The 22,455-nt window shown below is 40.7% G+C and overlaps 1 protein-coding gene across 2 annotated transcripts in view; it reads left to right on the top strand.

Moving 5' to 3' along the window:
- The first annotated feature begins 13,456 nt into the window (after window positions 1–13,456).
- The window catches only part of abcc9 (ATP-binding cassette, sub-family C (CFTR/MRP), member 9), a 40,303-nt gene continuing 31,304 nt past the window's right edge, over window positions 13,457–22,455 (top strand). For both annotated transcript variants that reach the window (XM_070929339.1, XM_070929340.1), the window contains exons 1-14: window positions 13,457–13,604; window positions 16,357–16,498; window positions 16,652–16,773; window positions 17,104–17,270; window positions 17,500–17,601; window positions 17,801–17,941; window positions 18,057–18,248; window positions 18,559–18,576; window positions 20,233–20,397; window positions 20,997–21,152; window positions 21,260–21,394; window positions 21,536–21,698; window positions 21,959–21,999; window positions 22,159–22,301. In XM_070929339.1, the coding sequence (XP_070785440.1) occupies window positions 13,457–13,604; window positions 16,357–16,498; window positions 16,652–16,773; window positions 17,104–17,270; window positions 17,500–17,601; window positions 17,801–17,941; window positions 18,057–18,248; window positions 18,559–18,576; window positions 20,233–20,397; window positions 20,997–21,152; window positions 21,260–21,394; window positions 21,536–21,698; window positions 21,959–21,999; window positions 22,159–22,301 (1,835 nt within the window). The remainder of the gene's footprint in view (window positions 13,605–16,356; window positions 16,499–16,651; window positions 16,774–17,103; window positions 17,271–17,499; window positions 17,602–17,800; window positions 17,942–18,056; window positions 18,249–18,558; window positions 18,577–20,232; window positions 20,398–20,996; window positions 21,153–21,259; window positions 21,395–21,535; window positions 21,699–21,958; window positions 22,000–22,158; window positions 22,302–22,455) is intronic.

Raw genomic sequence — 22,455 nt, forward strand, 5'->3', positions numbered from 1 at the left:
CAAATCTAACAGTCGAGAAAACGTTTGTAGCTGCCAGGCGTCCTTAAGATACACAAACATACAAAAACATTGGAAAATGTTAAATAACTTGTCGAATCGAAGTCCCAAAATACGTTTTTTGTAGACATTTTATTGACTTCATTCATGATCAGTTACATGTTCTGGAGAAGATGCAGAAAGTTGGAGGTTTTTTTTAATGAAATGCCAAGAATATGGTCTCAAAACTAAAATAACTAAACATTTGGATCCTGAATGCTCAGCACACAAACTTATGCACAACATAATTCCCATAGACAAACAAGAAGAAGAGTTTACTGCGGTGCTTTAAGCTAAATGCTAATGTCAGCATGCTAACATGCCCGTAATGGTAATGTTGACATGCGGATAAACAGGTATAATGTTTACCATGTTCTTAGTTTGCCGTGTTAACATGCTAACATTTGCTAATTAGCGCTAAACACAAAGTACAGTTGAGGCTGATGGGAATGTTATTAGCTCTAATAGCTCGCTGTTCACACCGAAATATCAAAACAGCAGGAAAATGCTTCTCCGTCGTCCTCTTTTAGTTCACAGACAGCAAAAATGATTATTTCGACATATGGCTGGATACTCTCACAGCGAGATGAAGCTCCACTCGGTCGCCTCTGAGTCAACAACACACTGTAGTTGTGAGACGGCCGCACGAGTCGAAAGTAATGACTTGATCGAGGGTCGTAAATGCTGCCTGCCAGCCGCGGCTCATGTAATTCCCAGGCTGCCGGGTTGACCCCTCGATTAAATCACTATTTCATACTTGCGCAGCCGTGTCTCAAAGGAAACATTGAGAAACTGTACGTCATAAAAGGAGTCACACAAAAGGGCTGGAAGTTGACTGAAGCGCTTGAACATCGTCATTCTTTTGAAGGAGGTCTGTGGACCGAAGGCCGAATCAGAGAGAAAAAGATGCCTGCATTAGCGTGGACACGTGAAAGTCAGACGTGTGGATTTCTTCTAGGTATGTTAACATCTTGCTGAGAGCAGAGAAAGTCCGCTTTGACTGCAGATGTGGAGCGAAAAAGAAGAAAACCCTGTTCCATCCTGACACTGCAGCCTGATTTTTTAAGGCCAAATATTGCCCCCCATACATCAGCAGACCAATATACAGTCCATCGATCTCACCCTGCTGTGTGTCAGACAGAGAGAGAAAATGAAAGAAGAGGCCAGGTATAACATCAGGCAGTGGGATGTAAATTGAAAAGCATGTAAGAGCGGGACAATACAATGAACCACAGTGCACCCAGGATGTTATTTAAAAACCTTCATTCACTCCTTCCCGGTGTAATGATGTGTTTTTCTGCGGTACACCCACTCCTCACACTTCATTTCTGTCTGCATGTAAAAACCTCTCCTCGCATGTCTCTGTAACGAAGCCTTTGAAGAGCCACAATAACGGCGTTTTGTGTTTCATAGAAAGAAGATGATCCTGAATACCAGCTACTCTTTCAAATACGGAAAATACGTCTTATTTCTACTGATGGCTGATATAAAAGCATTGTGTTTCATTACGTAAATATCTAAAAAATAACCCTGTAAAAGCAGCTTTGCACTATACATATATTGGAGTTGGGACAAAGGTTGGTTAAAGCCCCAACAAACTAAATTTGCTGATGCACCAGTTTATGTTGCCGTCTGTGAACAGGATACAGGATTGGAAAGTATTGATCGGAGGGAATCATACAGAACTGGGTTCATCTTCTCTGCAATTATGGAAGAAACAAATTGAGCGATTCCTCGAGTCCATTAAGGAACAAATAGAATATCTCACTTACATCAATACGGGACTTGTTAACAGCTCGACCAGCCTGCTTTGGAAGATTAATTGCCCCCGCCACTTTGAACGCCTTCCACCGCACAATTTATTCTTAGAGCGCTGCCAACTGTTGAGAGGGAGTAGTGCCGCTAATGACACCTTTTAATTCACAGTGTAACATAATGCAGTCTGGTATTGATGGAAAGGCACTGCTGGCTAAATGTGCAGTAGTGCTCTCGGGGGGAGTATAAGTAGTAGTACTAGTATGAGTATCAGCAGAGTAGTATCCTGGGTTTCAGCGGAGCAGAGATAAAATAAGAGGATATATCAACATAAGCAGTGAAAGTCGTGTCATGTTGCAAAGGTGACCCCGTGGGAAAGCGAGTTGAGTATGAAGTATTCCTTTAAAGACGCTGAATTTGAGTACATCACAGCAGGCCGCCGCACCTCTTCATCGAGCTGCTCCTTGAGAATTTACTCAGTGAAGACGAACCTCTGACACAGGCCATGTTAGCGCCTTGCTCCACTCATTGACCTGGACAGGGAAGAGCAACCACCAAACACGACCATGCAAAGAGAGAGAGAGTGTGTGTGTGTGTGTGTGTGTGTGTGTGTGTGTGTGTGAGATGAAAATATGGCGGTGGTGACTGCAGAGGGCTGTGAAACAAAGAGCAGGTAGATTGATGATTGATTAGCTGTGGCTGTCTGGCTGACTGAGACTCATTGGCAGCCGTCACTTTGATGAATTACACCGCTGAGAAAAACACACTGCACTCTGATTACTGCCAGCAAGACGAGTGTGTGTGTGTGTGTGTGTGTGTGTGTGTGTGTGTGTGTGTGTGTGTGTGTTGGGATCAAAGGCCTGTGTCTATATAGCCTTTGTTAGGACATGTATGAACTGTGTATGTTGCTGCTGACATGCGTCCCTCCATGACAGCGAATCGCTCTGCAGGGACCGTTTTTCGTGGATGTTGCTGGTGTTGTTTACATGCTAATCCCCCCCCCCCCCCCACACACACACGCACACCATCCAGTGCATCCATGTTCACGCACCCCAAAATCCTTGTTTAGTATTCTGCCAGAGGAAGCAGTACATCCCCACAAGTCTGGCCCAAGGTCCTACGCCACTCGTTTACAGAAGGCGATTTGTTCATATTTAACAAGCTGGATGACAGGCGTGTACGTGTTCGCTCTCCCTCAGCTGCACCTGTCGTGGGATGCGCTGAATAATTGATGCTGATAAAGGCCATTCCGTGTGTTTTGATCCCGGCGATGATCAAGATTTGACGGGAGCGTTAAAGTGATGGGCGATTTATTTAATAAAACATTTCAGGGTTGGACCTACATCAGAGGTTGAAGGCTGGTGTTGGTGTGGGTGGTTTGAAAAGCTGCTGACGGCGGATATTTGGAGCTGAAAGTGTTTTAAAATGTGCAAATCTTTAATGCAAGAAAATGACATTCAGTGTAAAATTTGGACTCGTATTTTCAATCCTCTTACCTCGACGTTTTTAGCCCTTTATCTCTGAACATCAGCCTTTTCCTTCCTGTTTACTGTAAAGAGAGGGTTTCTTTATTTTGGGTCATGAAAGGTGATGAAGAGGACTCTTAAAATGTGGCTTCAGTTGATTAATTGTTAATTCAGAATGAGAATACCTCTGATATTCAAATACCCACCGGTGGTTTATTAACTCTTCACATGAACAGGCAATGAATCCGCATATTGATTTGACTCATTTCACCAGCTGCTATTTAGTGATTCACAATTTGTTCTTGTTTGTACAAAAAGTAGGTCCTGAAGAAACGTTATCAACCCTGTTTTGGACTTTAAAAAGAGCTGCTGGAGAGACGTCGACGTTTTGAGTCAGTGGACCTCCAAAACTGGTCCAATCAAAAACCCATCAATCGTTTGGTAAAATAACAGACACAAAATAAAAGGCCTTGAAGCTTCAGAAGGTTTACGTCTAAGAAACAAACAGAAGAGGGTCTGGATGAAGGGACACGACACAGACCTCGTCTCTCCATCGTCTTGTGTTTGCAAGGTCACTGGTTCAGAAAAAGAGATCAGCAGGTGAGACTATAAAGACTATAAAGACTATAAAGACTGTGAAAGCCTCGTGGTTTTCATTGTAAGTTCCCCTAACCTTAGCAGAGTAGTAATTTTAAGCCAAACCACGATCTTTCCTTAAACCTAACCAAGTCATGTTTGTGCCTAAACCCAACCAAACCTTAACCGTTTTGTTATCACATCATAAAGCAGCTTTGTGACAGACGAATGATGTTGGACTTCTGATAGACGTGAAGCAAAACGCTCATATATATGTGTCGTTCTAGAGGAGATGGACAAAAAAAAAGATCTATTTTGTTGTGACTTTGGAGGACTTGTTGGAGGATTTGTACCCCATCAGGACTGAACACAAAGCCGGGCGTCAGTCTGAATTGCTGCGCTCTTGAGGGGTTTTAAGATGCCTCTGGCAAGAAAGAGTATTTACAAAAACGTCCAACGCAACTGGAATTTTAAACATGAAATTGTAGTTGTTGTTTTTGTCTTTCAATGTTCCACTATTGCCAGAGAGCACTCCATGCTGTGTTTACATATCAGTAATGCTTGTTTGTTGTTTTCGTAGTCTTTAAAGTTGCATTTTATTGAGGTCAGGCTCACTGCATTGTGTCCATCGTATCACAGCTGGGTGACACCTGCCAGGAGAGTCACCATTCAAGGACTAAATGTCGTTCCCAAGATGAGATTTCCTATTTCTGCTTTGGTCTTTGCAGTTTTCTGGCTCTAACTGTGAATAAAGTTTGGATAAGAGTACAAACCTGTCCAACCGCTGCTCCCAGCGCTCCTCCGTCCTTGATGAAGGCTGACCTGAACGCCGTGTGCCGGTGTGAACGCAGGACGTCCTATCTGGCTTTTTGCCCCGAGGCTGAAAAACGAGAAGCAACGCTCAGCAGTGTTTCCCGCAGAAATAAATAACTGCCCGTGTGATGTTACAGTACGTGTGGGTGCTGCTTTGTGACCTGTCCTTTGAGCTATGCAGGATAAACACACTGAAGCCATAAATCAGAAAATAATAACAGTATTTGTTTAAAAAAAAAAGGGCAATGTTAAAAGGAACTCTGACGCCAACCTCTCTGGCCTGCAGGCCTGAAGCAGCACAATTACAGTTGAATAAACAAGTCAATGGGAAATCACAATTCAAGAATACAGCAAACTATACTGTATACTGTAAATTATACGTTATGTGTTCTGATGACATTGTAGAAGCTGATATAAAGGTTTTATGAACATGTATATTGTGAATTATGTGCCAAAGGATTATATTTAGGATTGTGCTCTCCTTGTGTGCATGTGTAAGTCAGTAAGGCCACCGTGGAGCTATAAGCTAATAAGAACAAGGGTTCCCACACTGGGGGGCAGGACCCCTACAAGGGCCTGAAAGACAGATCCAAGGTGTTATGAGATAATTAACAGGACAGAAAAGCTACACCAAATTATATATATATATATATATATATATATATATGCTTTTTGTTCTTGTGAATTACCTGATAATTTTACCTTGAAAATTAGAGATAAAAAAACTAATTTGGATTTAATTACATAGAACAAGAATCAAAACTAGGCACTAACTTTGTGCCCTGCTGCGCTTCAACTTTACCTAATTAAGACAAGGACGCCCTCTAGTGGTCACACTGTTAACAGTAATGGCAGCATGCACAGATATACCAGACCAGATTGTATAGAAATAATTGCCTATTTAAGCCCCACAATTTTACCGAAATCTTTTTATAGAATATACCAACTAAACAGTGTATTTATTACCCTTTATTACATAATCTAACTAACCCTGTACCAAATATTTAAAGAAAAAAGGTACTGGTACTGAATTTATTATTATATCACTGTACTGCCAAACCCTACAGGGGGCATTGAGAAAGTTTGATATAGGAATGGACACAGCTCACAGTTAAAACTTTTCTTTGCCCTATTTGGCCACCTGATAGTATTATTGGTTTTATAATCAGATATTTAACGATCACATGTAGGTAATGTTGGGTGCCCACATAATCGTGTATCACCGCTTTTGCATGCAGGGAAAGAAGGAGCTTAAAATTAAGCAAATATTAATGGAAGATTGGTACACAAATGTGATTTTGATGTCAATAAGCTCTGACAACCCACTTTAGTTTTTATTGAAGCATGTCATATGTGTGACTTCATGCATTTAACTGTGATGGAGGAGGGAAAGTACGACCTTTCATCATAAGAAATACACTAATTTTCTACATCTCACCAGATTCTATCAATTTATGTCATGAACAGGTGGTGCCCTCTGCTCCATAAACGAGTGGGTGGGTGATTTGTGGGTTTGCCTCCTGATATTTCTGAGTTGGAGTCTTTGTGGGTTGCAGCCTCAGCAGGATTGTAGCTGTCAAACGCTTTGTTGTCTTCCCACCCGCTCCCCTCTCATCAAGCCTGCCTCTGTCTCACCTGTTTGCGTTAATGATTAAAAAAAACGGAACTAATTTCCTTTAATTCGCAGGAATCACGTCGAGCTCAGATTGACGTCCTTTCATTAAGGACTTTAACGGCCGGCTGCTGTCGAATAACAGGCTTCACCGAGCAGAACAATCCAATAAAAAAAAAAGTTTTGAATGTGGAATGAACGTTTCCTGCCGCCTGTTATCTCTACTGTCTCTCTGATCACCTTCGAATGTCAAAGAAAATAATGTGCTGTCATCTCTCTGCAGGTGGAGGAGGATATGATGAAAACTTCAGGATGATACTTCATTTCACTCACTATCTTCTGAGTTTATTAACGTTTCAGTTTGATTTATTGCTTTGCTGCTGGAGGAGCAGCTCGGCAACAGTTTGACATGTCAGCAGGTCCCCAAAAGGTGGCAGTACAGACTCATAGCTAATCTGTGTGTGTGTGTGTGTGTGCAATTTTACTTCTATCTTTGAGAGGACCCATGAGTTTTACAGTGAGGACATTTTTGGAAAATGAGAACACTTTTAGAGACTGAGGACATTTTTTGGACAGTGAGGGCATTTGGTGATATTTTTGGAAAGCAAAATGGAAAGTGTCTTCGCTTACTACTATGTCATCACTTTCATAAGTTATTATTATTATTATTATTATTATTATTATTGGAAAATGAGGGTATTTGGCAAGGTGAGGACATTTTTGGAAAGTGAGCACATTTAGGAAAGCAGACATGTTTTTGGAACGCGAGGACTTTTGGCGATTAAGGAGATCAAGGACATTTTGGATATTGAGTACAATTTAGGAAAGTGAAGACATTTATTAGAAAAAAGGAGGATGTTTTTGGAAAGTTAAAATTTTTCAAACGGTCTAGAAATAAGAATATTTCTGGAAAGCGAGGACATTTTTGGACAGTGAGGACATTTTTAACCTCCAGGGATGGCAAAGTTGCTCAGTCGGTCGGTTGGTGTGCCACTTTGGTCCAGAGTGAAATATCTCAACAACTTTTAGATCGATTGTCATGAGATTAGGTTCAGATATTCAGGGTCCTCAGAGGACGAAGCCTTTAACTTTTCCTCTAGCGCCACCAGCAGGTCAAAGTTTGCACTTAACCAGTGAAATATCTCAATATCTACTGGATGGATTGACTTGAAATTTGGTTCAGACATTAATGTTCCCCTCAGGATGAATCTTTTTGGTGATCCTCTGACTCATCAGGTCAGAACACACACGTGTGTGTGTGTGTGTGTGTGTGAGTGTGTGTGTGTGTTTGTGTTTGTGTGTGTGTGAGTGTGTGTGAGTGTGTGTGTTCTGCAGAGGGGAATAGTCCCCACTTCCTGTTCTGGGGCGGCATGTCGGTCAAACACTTCCCCCAGGAGAAAGCTTTCTCACGCTTTAGAGTATTACCACATCAACACACACACACACACACACACACGCACACACACACACACACACACACACACACACACACACACGGATGCAGGGCACATGAACATAGTAAAAGTTGAAACACACATATTATATCAGAAGTGCTGCAACAGACATTCAAAGCAAGACAAAACTGTGAATTCAAAGTGTCACAGGTGTTTCGTCATGCTCATTCTTTATTTTGTCTATTCATAGAAATAATTTAATCTCCATCATCCTTCTCCCTGGGTGTCACTGCGGGTTTTCCTGTGACGATGGGTCACGAGTGCTACTTCCTCCTCTGGTGACATAAAGGTCAAAGGTGAAAGTTGAACAGCTGTCTGGTTTTATGTTTTTTTCTGCCGTATATGAGTGTGTACATGCAGAAACAGAGGAAGAGAGGATCAGTGGGAGTTTTTATCGGACCCTGGGGGAGATTAAGGGGTTAGGGGGTATGGCACTCTGTGTGTGTGTGTGTGTGTGTGTGTGTGCGTGTGTGTGTGTGTGTGGGGGATAGAGGTCAAGTTCTTCCCTTGACAGTTTCTTGGGAAACACTGGTGGATGGGAATCTCCTCACACTGTCCCTAGCTGTGATGTAAACACACACACAGTCGTGAAGGCTGATGTCTCTTGATCTCCCTGATCACAAATCCTCCCACACACCCTCTCTTCCACACACACACACACACACGAACCCCTCCACCTCCACCCCCCCTCTGGTTCTGCCCCTGCCCCGGGCTGTGGCCTCTCCAATGGAATCCCAGGCTCCACATCCAAGATGGGCTTGGGGGGGGGCCCCCTCGTGGGGTCACAAGTTACAAATACTTTGGAGGGAGAAACATATTTCTAAGGTAAAAATGTATTTTTGTTTTTATCTCATTATATATCATTCAGATTAGATGCAGAGGGGATGATCTTCACCATATAAAAGCTGCCCAGGCAACTGTTTCAAGCAGTGGTGGAGGAAGTATTCAGATCCTTTACCTAAAGTACTAAAACCACACTGTAAAAATACTTTGCTACAAGTAAAACTACTGCATTGACAATGTTACTCAAGTTAAGGTATTAAGTATAACGAGGACAATGTACTTCTTCCACCCACCACCTGCCTCTGCTGCAAACTCCTCAAAAGCTTCCACTGATGTTCTCTAATGATCAGCTCCTTCTTCCTGTCCTGTGCTGTAAAGCAAGCTGTCACATTTCAAAATAAAATGCAGCGCAGGTGGACAGAGACTGGACTTACTTAGTTTAGAGATATGACAGGAGGAGAGCTTCAATATTCACAGCCTGAGTGTTTATATTAACTAGCTGGTGTAGCTATATAACGACTATATGTTTTGTGACATGTGTGCTCCACAGACATTATTTTCATTCTCTTTATTATATCTTTTATTCCAGTGAAGCCACCCTGTCAAAATATTTGACTCAAGGCCCGTTTAAAGCTCTTATCTGCTGCTGTGCTGCAACAGAGTTCAGCTAACCTTGTACCGTCAGTGGAGGTGCACTGGTTGTTTTATTAAATGACAACACGCTCCTTTAACAACAACCACACGCTTAAAAACAGCATATTTGAAAACAGACAGCCGACTCAGCTCCGTCGTGCTTATTCGGCTTTAATTTGACCTACATTTGCCCACGTTGTTGTCATGCATTATGAGAAATTTCAACGGAAAAGGCCAGCCACCATATCTGGGAGTGTGTGTGTGTGTGTGTGTGTGTGTGTGTTTCTGTGCCGCTTGAGCGCCACAATACCGTATCTGAGCGGACACGACAGTCAATGTAATATATAGGCATTTCCTGTCCCCGTACCTTCAGTATAAACCGCAATATCATAAGACGTCGCACTGGGGAATTAAGATCCGGGAAGGGACGCTTTGACCCAAAAGCCCACAAATCTGCGTCAGAGGCCGGGTAAGTGTTGGCGAAGGCTTTCCTATTTTATCCTTCTGTCATTCACAGCCAGGCGTCAGCATCCTCAGCCTGATGTAACACTACGGCTTCAGTTTAGAGAAATACTTGCGCGTTCCCTTATTGTGAAAGACAAGTGATTTACACAAGACCTCATTGAACAATCTCATAGTTTAAAGGCTTCCTGCCTCTCAGCAAATATATGTACCTTAAACATATGAGTAAATTAAAATATCTGAATCACTTGAAGACACATCTTCATTTCGGCATCTGTATAATCCACCAAGCACATATATCTCGGCAAGATATGAGCTTGATTCACGCTGGTCTCCATCGCTGCTCACCGTGGATTAGGGTACGTTTGGTGTAAGGGAGTTACAGGCGGGACAGTTTAAAAAGTTAAAAGTTTTATGAAGATACATCTTCATACATTTATTTTTTTCTATCCGAATATAAGAATGAATCTGACTGATTTAGAAAAACAGACTAAGTCAAGTATTATTGATATTGATATGTATGTATACGCGTAAAAACTTTTAATTGCTTGATTTCTGAATTGAGTTTTGGAAGGACGACGGAATCACACTGCATTGTTATGCTGCGCATTACGTGAAAGACACCAGATTGGTTTATTGTTGCCTCATCGATATTTTGTGAAAATAGCGTGCAGGAATTGTATCCTGATGTTCAGAATCCAGCAATTTACACGAATAACTGACAATACAGTCGACAGCGAGGGGATTGTGTCCGCTTCAGGGCGCCCTGCAGACCGCATCCAAGGGCTTCTCTCCGCATTTTAATGCCAAGCAAAGCAGTTTCACGTGTGATTCCTGCATCCCCTCAGATTCAATGAGGTTTTGGATGATTTCACAGCAAACAGGATGTGCATGCATCCAGTCCAAATCAGATTATAGATTTGAGACTAGAGATCATGATAAATATGATTACATTTGCCTGTGTAAAAACATTATCTTTTATGACAGATTGTAGCACTGTTTATTGTTTCACAATCTAGCTATGATATTTCTATGGTGTTGAAAACACGTCATGACTAAATCTACTTGGAAATTTTGGTCTATTTAAATATTTAAAAGCTTTCTCTAAGATAGGTTTTGTAAAATATTGATAACCTGGCAGCCAGAGGATTGGATTTTGTCCTTTTTAATTTGTTATTTTTTAATGATTTAAATACTTTTAAAAAAAAGTAGAATTTCTGTTCATGCAACCCAGCAAAACTGACGCCAGTAACGTGGTTTTGTTGTGCTGCAGAGTTTTAAATCTAGTTCTTCAACCTGGAAATGAAAAGTTATTAGGTCACAAAGAAAACTATATGCCAGAACTGTAACCAGGCGAGGTGATGAATTACTAAGGCTGCAGGTTTGTAAACTGCGTGTGTAACTGGCATGACAGTTGGCTGTTGAAGGAGCCCATAATAAACCGTCTTCTCACCGCTGAACTGGTTCAAGTTTGGAAATCTGATAGGAGGGGACGTTGCATCAAGTTCGCTAAAGTTAAACACAATTGAACCGGAATTTACGACGTTTATACCTTCAAAATAAAAACTGCTTTTTGTTACTAGAGGAAAACTTTAGTGTTCTCTTTGGTGAAATTGATAAACATAGAAGTAAAAAACAAGCAAAATCCAACAAAGAAAATGTAAAGTGGAATAATTGAATTGGGTCTTTTTAAGGCAAAGATCAACCGATTAAATTAGTTCGTGGTATTTTAAATAATTAATGTAAATTGAAAAGGAAGTGGCACTAAGGGGCCTCCTGCATTTGTACCTAATATTGAGACCCTGCCCTGTGATGTTGCCGTGTCAAATACCTTTTAATATTTCAGTTGACATTATGTTCACAGGGTTCATACAGGACACTGAAATATATTTGAATCAACCTACAACCAGACTAAACTAAGTAACACAGGAGGCTTAGTACAGGCCTACAGCTCAGAACATATCATAGTACTTACACTGATAATATTTAGTCTTGACTCCTAATGATGTATTCTTCCTAGTCTGAATAAATTTGTTATATTAATTGTTACGTTTAGTTTTGAGTATTTTATTTTGAAGGACACCACCGGAAGCGCCTGTCATATTCGGTGTAACTTGACATCGTTGGCAGAGACGGGCAGCAGTGTTGGGAGCAGCTGATGTCTTTGCGGGGCTAAAAATAATCAACTTTTTTCTCTCCAACTCTCACTGTATTTTGTTTATGTTCTCCTTCTTCTTTTCCTCTGTTCCTCTGCTTTTTTGTCTTTTTAAAATCCAGGCGTCAGGAATGAACCGGAGTCAGTAAGGATTATTACTTTTCTCCGAGGTAAGTTAAGAGACTTTGGTGTTTTATGTGGTGTTTCTCATTCAGCTAGCTTGACTCAGTTGAATTTAACGTTACTGGCGTGTAAATTAGCTTTCTTATGTCAGCTATATCTAGTATTTTAAAATGATTTGGTTCGATAAATGGGGCTGTAGTCTACTGTAGGTGTTGTCTTTTGATTAAAACTGGAGGTTAATTTGCTTGTCGGCTAAATTTTGATTTTTTTTTATACTTTACTATTATATATAATAGTAATTATAACGGATATGCTATTTCTTTTCTGCTTAAATAATCTAGTTACAATTTCATTATGCTTCACAGTTAAAGGAACCTTCACATGGCGAAAACATAATACTTACAAATACGAAAAATACATTTTATGTGATGCTAATTTCAGTGAGAAAGTGGCGGGAAATATTCACTTTCTCATAGTGGAGAGAAAGCTGTGTCAGCTTCCGGCAGTTATGGTGGATTCGAATGGTGCTTTTAAAATTTGAGAAAAAATATCAAAAATTTAATAGAAACATCTCAAATCACCTCTGCAACATGATATGTTTCTGTGCTACGAGTCCGTGTGCCCATTATGTCCCAAAAAGTGATAATATCTCCACAATCAGGCTCCAAAATACAAGGGGGCGTCTTGTCTCAAACAAAGATGGCAGCCAGATGCAGCTTTCAGCGGCCATCTTTGTTTTTGGTTTTGAATGAATACATAAATGTTAGCATGTAGAAGTGATAAAACTCTACTTCACTGCACGCTGAATGAATGTTTAATCAAGGCAACCAATAGAGGGTATCAAAACCATATTATAATAAATCTCATGACGCAAATAATGTATGACTTCTGAATTTTGACACCACCAACAAGGTAATGCAGTCAAATGTAGGAAATAACATTTATTTTACATAAAATACAACACAACAATGATTAGATTACTGAAATCATTTTAGATTTAAGCACGTTATATCATTGTTTTAAGCCTATCACCTTAAAAGTTCTGTATCAGGACCTCCAGGGTTCAGGGCTGTGAAGCTAATGTTAACTCAAAACTCTTAACAGTTAAAAAAGGAACAACCTGAGTCTCCTGAAACTTAAGTCATGGCGTCATGACAATTTTTAATGACACTTGTAGCATGTTGCCTTTCCAACACTGACATTGGTTTAACTTTAATGCACTATAAGCCAGGGGGCATGTAGCTGGGCAGTGCCCCTGAAATAGCTCTCAAGCCTGACACTGGCCTGCATGTGTGTGTCTGTGTGAGTGAGTGTGTGCACTTGCATGTGTGACATGCCACGAAAATGTCTGACCCGAGTCTCCAAAGTTCAAGCCAAAGCACTGCTAGTGACACAGACGGCTAAGTGTTTAAGGAGCATGGAAAAAAACAAGATTATAACTCACGATACAGTTTATATTCACTAATTCTGGCGTCTTAAAACAATTATGAAATATGAGTTTAATTTGAACTGATCTCTAGTTTTTCTGCATGTGTGTTTTGTTTTCACAGATTGACTCGAGGCCTGTGCGGAGCAGTCGGGTGGTGGCATGGCCTTGTCGTTTTGCGGCAACGACAAGGGTATCAATGCCTACAGTGTGGACGAGGGCGTGCTGAACAATGGCTGCTTCGTGGACGCTCTCAACCTGGTTCCACATGTCTTCCTGCTCTTCATCACCTTCCCCATCCTCTTCATCGGTAGGTGATGAAAATTGAAACGCATGAACATACATCTGTTTGTGCCCACAAATTTTGTATTGACCTATGTGTATTCCCTGAAAGGTGTACCCTAACCTTTCTACCCAAAGTAAACTTCAACTTTAAACCTTGTACAGTATCAAAAATCAAGTATTAAACCTGAAATACTAGCTGCTTGCGAGGTCAGTCCCCTCTCCATAACTGGATGGAGGACACACACACTAAATGATGACATATTTATTCCAAACTACTCTCTCTGTCTATATATATATATATATATATATATATATATATATAAATGCCACTATAATAAATATATTTCAACTTCTGAAACTATTTTGAAGGGTGAAATTAAAAAATAAACATTTTCATGAGTAAATATTTAGAAGTGCTGGATGTATTTTGGAACAAAATTATCTGGATTAAGTACACAAGAGTTTCTATGCTTCTGCAGAAAAGGTCACAAGTGTTATGTGTTTTCTGACAGATGTTTAAGTGTTTCCTGCTTAAGCCTCTTAAAGCTTCACCTTTTCTGCTGGAAAGACTCAGAAATCACTGCAGGTGTCAGGATTGAAGTAATCCTGTGAGGATTATTGGAGCAGAGTCAGACAGTTTGATCTCTGTTCAGATTGTTTGATACATGTTTAATACAAATCCTCTATCACAGTATGTAATTTTATATTACGATATCAATACAAATGTGACCCTGATGTTAATATGTATTGTAAAATAGTATAATTTAACTGCTTATTGATTTGTAACATTGCCCACAATAAACGAATACACCCAGAGATATTAAAGACATAGCTAACATGTATGTGAAAATCTCTGATGTAGACAGATATACAGTATATCTTCATACTCGATCATCTTGTTTTACTCAGGTAGTCTCACTGAGGTCAACATCTCTTTTTCAAGCGAGAGAACAAACGTAGCCAGACATAATCAAAAGGACATGGAGCATCAGAGACAAACATCATTAAATAGATTTTAAGTTAAAAGTTTAAAATCGACCGGTGGGATGAGACATTCACGTTTTAAAATCCTCTGTAATTCATTCCATTTATAGTATTGAATGCTCCCCAAGTTCAGTATATATATAAAAATGATAGGATGTAGTTCTCTTTTTGTTGCTCGTGACTATAACTACAAATTGTCATGTCGTCCAACTGTAATTGATGAATCTTCTAATGAGGATACTTTAATGTTTTGTGCTGATTAGAGTTGGGTTTCTATGGCCAGTTCCATTTTGGATCTTTGCTCTTTTTATTTGCAAAGTGAAAATGTACAAAAGACCTCAGGTAGCATGTTAGCTGGTAGCCAAAAAATGTCAAACCTCACCCCAAGTTAAGGTCATCTCGGCTTTTCTGTAAAATACTGTACAAGAAGACTTCACACTGCTTTTTAATACAATAGTTGGACTTTTGTTTTCACACTATGTTGCTTGGTCTTCCAGAAGTTGAGGTATTGGGGAAAATGCTGCCTGGACTTTCCAGGCAGCATTGCTCACCTCACTTCCATTCCATATTTAAATTTTTTAAAATCTGAATGTAAATGGATTTAAATTATTCAAATTCGATAAAATTTGACCCTAGTTATGACCAGGACATTGACCTGGAAATTTCTTGACAGGGTTGTGATTTGAGAGGCAGTGAACAAAGAAGAAAAACAGCCCTGAAGGAGGAAAACTTGTGTTGGTCCCCACTGAGCTGTGTTACAATAATCTGTTACTCCATGTCACCAGAGCAGATGTGTTACCGATATTAACTCTCTCTCTCTTCACGGACACACACACACATTTCAAGGCACTTTCTTGTCACCAGTGTGGACATTAAGCAGCTTTGAAGGGTAGTTAAGATAGGATTAGAGCCACAGTTCAGTGATCCAGAGGGACTGCTGGACTGTTGATGCAGGAAATAGTAAAAAAAAAAAACGTAAACAAAACTGCAATAAAAACAGAACGTAGAGTTAGCAGTTCATTTCTGTAATAATCAATAATCCTCTTCTACATATGTTTCTTTTGCTGTTGAACAATGTGTTCAAAGAAAGATATTCCAGTAATATAGGAAGGATGGAAGTAAGAAGGGAAGGAAAGAAGGAAGATGAGGGAAAATGTATTTATTATTGGTTTAGTGTGGTATCAGTAACTCTGCGGTTATTGCTGTATTACTTTGCAGAGAATAACATGTCCTGAATGCGTGGTTATATGTTTGTGTGTGTTTGTGTGTACAGTAGTTTATGGGAATAGTTCTGACCAGAAGCCCTCAGCGTGTTCCCCTGAGGACTGACTAATTGATGCTTCCTGGTTCTAGTTTTTTATGGTCTCCGTCCCCTGTGCCTCCCAAATGGCTGTGGTCCATTTAGTTAAGAACAGAAACAAACATGATACGAAACACTGTCAGCACAAATAAAACCACTGAGCTCCCATACTATTACCCATTTTTACCAATAAACTAAAGTTAGATTAGATTGACACGTGTATATGTACTTTCATGTGTGTTAGACTGAAATTTAGAGCTGCTGAGGCGTCAAGACTTTGATTTTATGTTGTATTTAGAGCTGCAACGATTAGTTGATTAATCAATAAGTCGGTTTTCAAGCAAAAATGCCAAATCTTTGATGGTTCGCATTTGTCAAATGTGAGAATTTGCTGCCTGACATTATTGCAAATTGGATGTTCATGACTTTATTGAGAGTCTTATTTTCTCTTTGGTCAGAATATTTTACTTTCTAAAATATTTCTGTCTGTCAGGTTGGGGCAGCCAGAGCTCCAAGGTCCAGATCCATCATAACACATGGCTTCATTTCCCTGGCCACAACCTGAGGTGGATCCTCACCTTCTCGCTGCTGTTTGTTCACGTCTGCGAGTTTGCAGAGGGCATCGTCTCCAACAAGTGAGACCTCAGAAAGATATTTTATCAAATTATCACCCACAGTTTTTGTGTGTTCGGCAACGTTATCCAAATAATGTTAGTGAAATATTAATTAGTTTGTTCTCCAAGTCATTTTCCATATTAATTATATTTTGTGTTTGCCTCTCGCTGTAGGATGATGGCAACCAACCACCTCCATCTCTTCATGCCAGCCTTCATGGGTTTCATAGCAGCCACGACATCACTGGTTTACTACCACAACATAGAGACGTCCAACTTCCCCAAACTGCTGCTTGGTAAGACTCAACACTGGGGGAACTGGGCAGGTTAATCCAGTTGGACTGTTAGAAATAAAGGATCATAATTGAGCCAGAGATATCATCTTTTTTCCCCACCCATTCTTTTCCTTTCCAAAATGTGGCACCTACGGTACATTACCCACAGTGCAACATGGCGGCCGACGGTTAGGTCGGAGATTTGGGTTAGTAGCGGCTAACGTAGCCTCGAGCTGCAGTAGTCCTCGACACATGTTAACAGACTTTGATGTTTAAAATCGATTCCCCTTCAATCTGTAGTTGAAACTGTCTATTAATATTACACTATATACCTTTTCTCTTTCCAAACAGTCATGTTCATCTACTGGGTGTTGGGGTTCATCACAAAGTCCATCAAGCTGTGGAAGTTTGCAGAGTACCATGTTGGACTACAGCACCTGAGGTTCTGCATCACAGCCCTGTTAGTGCTCCTGTATGGACTGCTGATGGCCGTGGAGATCAACGTCATAAGAGTCAGGGTGAATTATCATGTTTCATCCAACATCAGTAACTAAATAACCTTTAATGTGTTAAAAGGGAAACAAAAAAGTATATATATATTTTTTTAATAACTGCATTTTCCAAAAATGCTCTTCTATGTTTATTTGTTCAACTTGTGTGTATGTGGCATCATCCTGGATATGTTCATTCTTTTATAGTAACATATCTGTTTTTGTTGCTTTATTTTGTCTTTTTCTCTTCCCGTAGAAATACGTGTTCTTTGCCAACCCGCAAAAGGTGAAACCACCAGAAGATTTACAGGATTTGGGGGTTCGCTTTCTGCAGCCGTTTGTCAACCTGCTGTCTAAGGTAGACACAAACACACAGCTATCTTTCAAATTTAAAATGATTGATACCATCAGGGTAGTCTGAAATACAAGGAAAAGTAAAGTGTCTCAGTATCAGCCAAACTTAATGTTTAAGGTCTCATAATCAATATCAAGTGTTACTAGAGCACTACTTGGCAGCATAGCGGAGTAAATGGTACAAATCTTTGGCACATCTCTAGGCTACATATTGGTGGATGAATCCTCTCATCATTGGAGCCCATAAGAGGCCAATAGAGCTGAAGAAGATCGGCAAGCTGCCCATCGCCATGAGAGCCCTCACCAACTACCTTCGGCTCAAAGACGCCTATGAGGATCAGAGGGTGAGCAGATGGAGGCCCTAACCTGATTTAACACTAATGTTCCAGCTGTTCGTTTTTACTATTGACCAGGATGTTGTCAGTAGCAGATGTTGTCATCGACCCTCTCTCCACACAGACAGCTGAGGATCCGGATCGAGCTCCGTCGATCTGGCGCTCCATGTATCGAGCGTTTGGTCGGCCCATCCTGCTCAGCAGCACCTTCCGCTACCTGGCTGACCTGCTGGGCTTCGCCGGGCCGCTCTGCATCTCTGGCATCGTAAAGTACCTGAAGACTGGCGATGATGCTGCAACGCAAGACAAGACCAAGGTGGGTGTATGACCTGTAATTCATCAGCGACGTCGCAGTCAGGTTCGATCCCTGCCTCTTGGCTTTACCTGGAGCAGAGAGAAAAAACCCTCCTGCTGCAATGGAATGGTTTTGAGACCTTCCAGAGAGATAGAAGATGGGCTTATGGGATAAAAAACAACACATGGCTGACATTTTACTCTACAAATCAAAGTCTGGAAGTAGGTTGTGACACACATTGAGTGTACTGTATATAGCTGCTACATCTGGCCGTCATTAATTTCCCTTTAGAGAAATCACTTAAATCCATGTTTGTATGTTTTTGCTAAAGCCGTCAACAGGTTTAAGTGTTCACACGCGATCATTTTATTAAAGTTAAGTTCAAAGTAGTGCATTGTCATGGATCGTACGCTTTTCTCACACACACACAAATCGTATCACTGCCTGCCAGTGATGTTGGGTGGTCCAGCCAACCAAGGAATGACTCACGCTCACTGTGATGTCACCAAGGCGTTGGTCGCAGTCATCATGTCACCACCAGTGTGTGTGTGTGTGTGTCTGTGTGTGACTGCATGTCTAAGTGTGCGTACGACGCTGTATCGGACGTGATAATATGTCTGTAATGTCATAATGATTCGCTGGTGCTGAAATGACATCACACACACACACACACACACACACACACACACACACACTTGGAGTTCTATACATGTGAGGACTCTTGTTGATGTAATGCATTCCCTGAACCTATCATGACATATGTAACCATGACAACTACATGCCCAACCCCAAGTTTAAACTTATTTAAGGTTACTGAATTTATAGTAACTTTAATAGTGATGTAATGGTCAAATGCTTACAGTTTCAGCACTACGTTGAATATCTGCACAAAATATCGACTTTTCACGTCTTCATTCCAGATACATCAGGATCTGCAAAAATACAATAATATCTCCCCATGACAGCACAATAAAGAGGGTGTAGCAGACAGAAAAAGAGCAGACACTTTTACAGATGGTCCATTTGGCGAAAGGAAGACGCGCTGGCAGAGCTGATCACAGACATCGGCGCCTCTTAAATCCATGCCAGCGTCTTCCAAAGGTCATAACACGGAGAGAGCTGTTAGGAGAGGCAGAACAGATGCTTTTGTAATGACATTACATTTTCTTTCAGTCCATTTGCCTGTGCGTTCTTATAGTTGATGTTAAATGTGAGCTGTTGTCGGGTCCGTGCCTGCCTCTTAAAGTGGGTATAATGGGCAGCAGAGATAGAGAGCAGAGCAGGGTTGCATATCTGACTGACATGGAAAATTTCCCTCTCACCTCACACTCTCTGTCACAGTTTAACACGGAGGGAACGTCTGCTGAGTATCAGACTGAGTTTTTTGGTACTACAGTGTATGTGTCATAGATGAAGTATGTATCACATCACAGCATCTGTACGTTTATGTCGCTATATTGATATTTAATTTTCTGGAAAATAAATGCAGAAACAGTTTTTGGATAAAATAGCCAAACAGGAATGTCATCCTTTGGCTAATTAAATCAATTGGGCAAATTAAATATCTGACAAATACAGGTACTTCATCACATTGATGCAAAAATCTTATAAAATCCAATATCTCTTGAAGTCAACCTTGAATTCGCTGATTAACATCTGCTGCTTCATTCATGCTTCCCCATCACTGGCTCATTCATCAGTTGCTTGGTTACCAGCTGACTAGTAATCATAATCCAATCATATTCATACACAGTGGGACATCAGTTCTCCCAGCAGAGTCCTTACAGCTGCTTTTCTGCTAAATCTAACTGTGTAATCATTTGCAATAATGCTACCATGCTATAAACAGTATAACAAACTTATATCAACTCGTCTGTAAGTGTATTCTGTTTTCATAGTTTTGATAAACCAGTTTGACCTTACTGTGTCCAACCTTTTTAAGAAGAACTTCATGTAGATATATTTTAAAGTTGAATGTCTCTCAAGTGCGTGTGCTTTGTTGTAGGAGATGTATTTCGGTGTGTACTTCATGTCCTCCACTGAGCTGCTGCAGAACACTTCAGTCCTGGCTGTGCTTCTCTTCCTGGCTTTAGTCCTGCAGAGGACCTTCCTGCAGGCCTCGTACTACGTCACCATAGAAACAGGCATCAACCTGCGGGGAGCCCTGCTGGTGAGTGAAACATCATGGAAATTTAAACGTAGACGTTTTGTTTATATAGTGAGGTGTTGCTTTGCCAGTTTGCAGCTCCATAGAGGTTTTATAGCATATAATGTTATGCTGTATAAAACTGACAAACCATCCAACTGGTTTTGAGGTCAGTTTTGAAAACAAACAGGGCAGCATGACAGGGTTCCCCGGGTTTGAAGTAAATAACTTGCACTTGAAATGTTATCAAAACATGCGGTACACATTTCTGTAACATTCAGTTGTGACGGTCATAAATGTATTTAAATGAATCACTCAGTGGGGCAGAAAAGCCTCTGGCAGTTAAACCATGGGACTTAAACGATCCACTAAACCACAGGATACTACTGCAGCTACTTCGGCTGAATATATTAATAGAAACCTGCACGTAATCTGCTGCATTAGGCCGCATTCAGACAGACAACAGGACTGTGTGAAAAAACACAGTCCATTCATTAATTTGAAGGGGACTTCTGTGTCGGCTCAACAGCAGAAAAGCTGAACCTGGATATTCATCATGATAGATGTACTGCGTTAGCATTATGTGTAATTGTATATGTTTACATGTCTGTTTCATTAACTAGGCGATGATCTACAACAAAATCCTGCGTCTGTCCACCTCCAACATGTCTATGGGGGAGATGACGCTGGGGCAGATCAACAACCTGGTGGCTATAGAGACCAACCAGCTGATGTGGTTCCTCTTCCTCTGCCCCAACCTGTGGGCCATGCCTGTACAGGTAGGTTGAACGGGGTCCTCCACACATTTCTGACCATATTTAATCTCATACAGCAATGTTTAAGTGAACTTACCATCTCTTTTTGTGTTTTATTTCTGTCTCTGCAGATTGTGATGGGAGTGATACTGCTCTACTATTTGTTGGGCTCGAGTGCCTTAGTTGGAGCAGCTGTCATAGTTCTGCTGGCTCCAGTCCAGTACCTCATAGCCACAAAGCTGGCAGACACACAAAAAAGCTCACTAGTAAGCAGAATACTTATGTAATTGTTTTGTTTTGAAATGCATCATATCTTCACTGAACTTCATGATATAAATCCATCATTTTACAGCAGCATTTTAACTATTTTGTCTTGTAATGTCCTTATCTTCTGTTGCCTCTTTCAGGAACACTCTACAGATCGTCTGAAAAAGACCACCGAGATCTTAAAGGGCATCAAGCTGCTGAAGCTGTATGCTTGGGAGAATATCTTCTGTGACAGTGTGGAGGAGACCAGAGGCAAAGAACTCACCAGCCTCAAGACCTTCGCTTTTTACACGTCTATGTCCAGTAAGATGAAAACAAAATCTATCACCTTTGATTATGTCGATTGCATTTGCGTTTGACTGCAGGAAGTAGATTCCTTTAGTCTTTATCAGGATTGGTAAAAAGACTATGACCTATCCTTTGTGTATATTGACTTTGGCTTTCTTGTCACACTTATTATTATTTCCATAATGTGGTATGTAAAGCACTTGAAGTAGGTTAAGTTCCAAGCTCATATGACGCATTGCACAGTGCAATAAAACCTGTGTTCTCTCTCTGTACAGTTTTCATGAATGCTGCTATTCCCATTGCTGCCGTTCTTGCGGTAAGACAAGAAGGAAGACAATCATTTATGAATTTGTTTCTCCTTTAAATGTGCAGGTTTTTTTTTCTGCTTTCTTCAACCATAATATTATTTGTCAATATCAGCAAGGGTCACTGAGAATGAGCGAGGGATGTTAAAATGTAAAATCTTGCCTTGTAGACGTTTGTGGTACATCACGTCATTAATGAAACCGGTCCCAGTCCCTCTGAGGCCTTCGCCGCTCTGGCGTTGTTCCACATCCTGGTCACCCCTCTCTTCCTGCTCTCCACTGTTGTCAGATTTGCTGTCAAGGCTCTGGTCAGGTGAGTGTCTGATTCTGTACAACTGAAAAAATATTCTTCCTACTGTGCTTCATGTTGACTGTTACTGGTGAGGCCAACTGGTAATGCTGTTTTGGCTAATTGAGAAGGGGACGTGGACACGACTATACCAGGAGGACAAACTGTGTCACAAACT

The sequence above is a fragment of the Enoplosus armatus genome, chromosome 22 (genome assembly GCF_043641665.1).
Source record: "Enoplosus armatus isolate fEnoArm2 chromosome 22, fEnoArm2.hap1, whole genome shotgun sequence".
NCBI classification, from domain to species: Eukaryota; Metazoa; Chordata; class Actinopteri; order Centrarchiformes; family Enoplosidae; genus Enoplosus; species Enoplosus armatus.